General features: G+C 39.3%; 1 protein-coding gene across 1 annotated transcript; it reads right to left on the bottom strand.

The window, feature by feature from the left end:
• Window positions 1–805: 805 nt before the first annotated feature.
• Window positions 806–5,377, bottom strand: LOC144630588 (N-acetyllactosaminide beta-1,6-N-acetylglucosaminyl-transferase-like). The gene is made up of 3 exons (XM_078488961.1): window positions 5,239–5,377; window positions 3,704–3,926; window positions 806–3,094 (listed from the first exon to the last, which is right to left on the bottom strand). The coding sequence occupies exons 2-3, from the start codon at window positions 3,923–3,925 to the stop codon at window positions 1,976–1,978; spliced, it is 1,341 nt and encodes a 446-aa protein (XP_078345087.1). The 5' UTR covers window position 3,926; window positions 5,239–5,377; the 3' UTR covers window positions 806–1,975.
• Window positions 5,378–5,835: the final 458 nt, after the last annotated feature.

The raw sequence follows: 5,835 nt of genomic DNA, 5'->3' as shown, positions 1-5,835 counted from the left end.
GCGCAAAACTTATTTACATAACAAGGGTTGTGCTCTTATTTGTGTATCCGCTGACTCTGTGGAAGCTTTCGCGGGTCGCGGGTCGCGGGTTTTTTGACGTTTTATTTCGGACTCTTTTAGCTAAAGTAAATTTACGTCTACAAAACACGAATTAGACTAAAACAACATACACCGACGAGAAAATAACACAAATACTACCAAGCCGTTACGTATGTCAAGCAGTGTTTCACCTAGAGTTCGCTTCACAAAGGAAACTAAAAGCTTATGAAACCAAATTGATTGCAAGGCTGGTACAACGGCAGGAGGGCAAGATTTATTGGCCAATATTTCAACTAGCAGAGCTAGTCTTCTTCAGGGCCAGTACTATAATATAAGGAGAATAACGGCTCTAAAATTTGAATTTGGATAATACAGGCTATATAAAGATATACGGTGGCAAGATATATAAACATGTACAACGCGGAAAACAATAATAATAATAAAAATAATAAAATTGAAAAAAAACAAAAATAATGAAATTGTCAAATTAGGCGCAAGTGTTTGGCCTCTGTTCAAACTAAAAGCTTTGGAGCTCAAAGAATGGTTATCTGGTTAATCTGCTACAAGATCTGCAAAAGGTTCCTAAGTGATAGCCTCAACTATGTCTGTCATCTCAAAACCCTTCCTTATCACATCGGGTTTGTTTATGTACTTAAAAGTTTTATCAAGAGAAACTAAGGGTTTTACACTGCACAGAAAATATTTCGGACACTTAAAATTTTGGACGGCTTTATTTTCGGACAATTTTTTGGCCGAAAAAAATATCGTCAGAACTTTTTCGCACGTAAGGTATACTGCCCGGAAGGAACCTGTCAAAACCCAAAGTACGAAGAGGCCTGAAACAGGACGGCAAATGTTTTACTGGTTTTTGGTTACAAAAAGAATAAATTTTTTACAGCACAGCCCAACAGTGCAACTTTTTGCTCAAAGGAGTTGCCTGAGGCGAAACGTAACACTCCAACACAATTTGAGTTATGGTGGACTTCCAGTGACGCGTAATTTCTTTTACGTGCGTGAAAAAATTTAGAGACATGTATGAACGACTTACGTACGCACGTAACAAATTACGCGTTACTGAAAGTCCACCTTTATGGGGTGTTTACATGATACCGGCACGAATTTCATTCCGGCGCGAGATGAAGAAGTCATACCATGTTTACATAAGCCGTTTTTGAGCGGTGTTAGTTTTATACTGCCTTGAAAAGCAATACGAAACGAACAGTCATCGCCCGATGGGGGGGGGGGGGGCTCGCATTTGAAAGGGACGGGGATGCTCATCGTCTCACTAAGGGGGTGTAATTATAAATTTTGGATTTTTGGTCTCGCTTAGGGTGTTTCGGGAAAAATGCCAATATTTTTAGCCATAATGGTCTCTTTTAGGGCTGCACACGAAGAAATATACAAATATAATTTCCACACCTAGTTTTTTTGGCATCTTTTAGGGGTCAAGAAAAGCTTGAGCCACGCCCAGGCCAGATTGGTCTCTTTAAGGGGTTCTTTTCAAACTTTCCGACGAGCATCCCCGTCCCCCACCCCCGGGAGTCATCAGCTGAGTCACACCACGTTTACATGACACCGGAATGAAGTTTCATACCGGAATGAAAATCTCGCACCGGTGCAGGAACCGGGGTGAACTCGCACCGGTATGGCATTTGTGGTTGTATCATGTATACAAACACAGAGTCACAAGAAGGAATCAGGATGAACTCACACCGATATGAAAGTCGCCTCGTCATCATGTTATTACCCCCTTACAATTCCAGCTCAAATTTAATACTTTTGAATTCAGGAAACTTCACAAACGCAGAACAAGAAGCTTGAAGAAGCTTGTAATAGCAAGGTTAATGTTAAACCACTTCTTTGGCTAGAGAGGAATGGCACCGCACAGTAAAAATCTTAAGAAAAGCAGTCACTTGAGCAACACGCAAGGTTCATTTCAAGAAATCTCATTGTTGCTATATGGATGACGGGTTCTGTTTTGTACTTTAACAAACAAGCAATCGACCAGTTCTGCATCATAATCAAAGTCAATCTTTTGAATAAATAATCCGTTTTGGAACTTTGGTCCCAGCGCCCAGCTCAAGTCAGCTAAACTGAGAACGCAGAGTCCTCGAAGCCAGTAGCCGTAGCAGAGATTTTCTTCCCCCGATTTTGCCCACTTCACGACTCGAGTTATGAATTCCGGTTGCTCCCCTGTTATTCCTCCGGGGACCCCGGGATGCCGGTAGAGAGAAGAAAAAAATGACTCGTCAACACAATATGTGTCATTGAGCCAGTTTAAAAATGCTTTGGCCGTTTCGTCGTTTACGGCATATTCACAAAATTCTCTTGTACCCGCAATATAAGAAGACCCTTTGTAGATTTTAATTCCGTACGGGGATTGGGTTTTCCTCTTTCCGGTATTACTCCACTGAAAGCCATGGTTCTCGCTAATGGTTGATACTTGTTTCACTTCATAGACGTAAGATGTTCGAATTCGGGTGTTATCCGTTAATTCAAGGCTTTCCGAGTTTGTTGTCCCATTTAAGGCTTGTAATGCTTGTACCATTCCTTGATTAGCGTAGAGAGTAAAATCTTGACCGCACAAATTAAACAAATAACGCCATGGGACAGAACTCTCAAGCAACTCCTCGACACAATTCAACTGCGCTTGAACGGTAGAAACATGCATATACATAACTTTGATTCTTTTCTTTGTGATGAATACATTTGGCAAACACCGAACAACTTGTTCCACAGCATTTACAAAGGCAGAAGACGATGAAGCATCGATGTGTATACAGTATACGTTGTGAGGCATATAAATGAACTGAAGTTGTTTGACAAACAATCCCGCGCCTTTGTAAAGTAGAAGAACGTAAGCGAGAGGAAAATTCTTTTCCGCATCCGTTGGTTGTGAGTGTAAAAACAATGCTGAAATTTGGCGGCAACTAAGCCTAGAAAATGTTTTGTACAGGTGATAATCAGTCACGTGATGAGTGCTTGGTGCAGGGGTGGTACGCCCAAAATGAACCGCTTCTTCGATGCGGCGGGTGCAATAGTCCAACGACGGAACCTGAGAAACAATATAAAACAACTCATACAACTGGTCAAGAAAACAAATACATACCAGTTATACAACGCTTTCGAGTGGTAAACTGTGAAATGTCGTACACGAGTGACTTGCAATTGATTTATCGGCATACACACGGAACGTCATTTAGCGAGTCCCGGAGCAGCTCTTATAGGGACCCTTTGACCGGAGCGCGAGTACGGGTACAACTTTCGAATTTGAATCAAGTTATGTTCCCAGAGCCCTGGCGCCTTTCTGTTGCTGTTCAGTTGAAAAGGAGACTATCGATACGAGATTGATGTTAAATGTGATAACTAGTAAGAACGTCCAGAAACGGGCTATGTGAAAGGGCAAATGATAGTGAGTTAAGAATACAGTTTGATACCACTGGACAAGGTACAACCACATTGTATTGACAGAGTATAGTTTGAAATGAACGTACAGAGGTGCGTGCGTGGAAATGAGATGAGAGAGTGAAACACATGTGGAGGGTACGTGCGCGAAAAATGAGATGAGAGCGCGAGCACGCGTGGAGTAGGGAATAGAGTCCGGCCGCAAGCTATTAACTTAAAAAATATCTGACAAAACAAGCCAAACCATCTAGTCACCCACTTTCGTATGAAATGGCGACAAGTAATCTTCGGGCAGTGATAAATCTTCAGGCGTCGTTCGTGGTTTATAGAAGGACGTGGCTCTTGGTTTACTGAAGTGAAAAATGCAAAACGAAGATACAACCAAAACAAGCGGAGTTCCAAACAGCAACAGTGGCACTCTTTTAGGGGTCCTTCCACGGAATAGCGAAAGCCTTTGTAGCCATGACAATATTCTGATCATTCTGTTCGTGGGAAATAGGACAAAACTTGTTAGTTATTTTTTCATTTGTTTCTAGCGTTGTGGTAAATTTAAGGTAATTCCTCAGTATTGCATTGCGCATCCCGTACTGTGAATAATTTAACGCCTGATTACAGCGCTCGCATTAAGAAAATGCAAGAGAGGTAGATTGTCGTTTTAAACTAGTACCGGACCTATCATTTTTTCTCTGTTTCTGAGTCTAGCTTAGTTTATGACTTAGTTTATGACTTCGAGATCACTGCATGCTAGGAACAAGTTGAATCCGTGTCGATTGAAGCTGCGTGCCTTTATAACGAAACATTTATTAAATTGTTCCTTGAAGGCGATGTGGCATATCTATAGTTATATTTCGCATTTTGCTTTCTTCTTATTTTTTCTGCTCTCTAGAAACGTGAAATGAACGGTTCAAATAATGTTTCCGAAAGCTGATGTTGTTAGGAATTATGGGGTATATTAAAGGTCTTCCCGCTCCTAAACGAATACCAGGAACCCTCTTTTTTATTTCAAAAATAAAGCTCCCAAAGAGGAATAATCAATAGGCAAAGTGAACGAAAATTTATTGTAAGTTCAATTTTGATGGAATGACCTTAAGCCTCGACAGTGGTCATTACGAGCGCTCGTTCATGTGAACTGCCAAAAATCCATAAAAACTCAAAAAAATATAGATCCGATCAAGCAGATTGTGGTTTTAGTATGAAAGTCCTGCAACACACAAGCCAGATCGACGAGTCCGTTTTTAAAGACACAGCCTCTTAAGTTTCGTAACATGATGGTGGCTGACGAGGCACTGCAGTAAATTCAAGTAAAGTTAAGACATCTACAAATTTCTAACCATAGCTTTTGCAGGATTAATAAAAAAAGTAAAACTCCTTTCAGCTAATATTGCTTGCCCCTTTAAGGATGATTGTTTCAAACTAATCAACGTTATAATAATAGGCAATGAAGTTTAAGATTTTATCATAAATTGTATTCTATCTGTATTTTATATTTATTGTAAATTATTGTTCGTTAATTAACAAATTAAATTAATTACTCAGTTTTTATAAAAATATTGAAGATCCGATACCAGGATTCATTGTAAGAAGATAAAAAAGCGTTCTCTGGTAAAAATGTTTTAAAAATTATTAGCTTTCGACAGCCAGACTGCTGTCTTTGACGGATAAAAATGTTCACTTCATTTTTATCCGTCGAAGACAGCAGTCTGGCTGTCGAAAGCTAATAATTTTTAAAACATTTTTACCAGAGAACGCTTTTTATCTTCTTACTCAGTTTTTGTTTATACTGAAAACGCTTACTCTTTTTAAGAATTGAGGTGCGTCCTTTTCTTTTTCGTCTCCCAAAACTTCCTCCTCTTTACACGGCGAAGGCGAGCACCAGGCAAAGCACCCAGAACTGCGCGAATTTCATGTTGCTCTTTCTGTTGCACGAATTCACTGTGGATTTCGTGTCGCGGAACACTTTTCCTTCAATCAACATCAAAAGCTGTGCTAACACAAACTGCTAAGCAAAGTCAAACGCGTGGTTGGAAAAAATTAGAACACTTGATTAAAACTCCCTTCCACTGATATTGTAAATATAACGTCTGTAAATAGTTTTAAATCTAAGTTAGTTAATAGTTTTTAACATTTTATTGTATTGTATTAGTTTTATTTAGTTTTTAACATTTTTAACATTCATTTTAGTTTTTAACGGTTGGTGTGATATCTCTAGATTTTTACCGGCCTAATTAAATGTAGATGTAGATGTAGAATTATACCTTTTTACTTGTCGTTTCGTATGCTTCTACATATCTTATTACATGAAATTCTCGCGACATGTTAATTTCGCGATTTTAAGGTGCGCATATTTAAAATTTTGTATTTTGAACGCTTTATTTCGCCTTTTTTGGGTAA

Source organism: Oculina patagonica, chromosome 11, assembly GCF_052425735.1.
Source record: "Oculina patagonica isolate OP01 chromosome 11, crgOcupat, whole genome shotgun sequence".
Lineage (NCBI taxonomy): Eukaryota > Metazoa > Cnidaria > Anthozoa > Scleractinia > Oculinidae > Oculina > Oculina patagonica.
Note: the sequence above shows the minus strand (reverse complement) of the source record. Positions and strands in the feature narration are given on the sequence as shown.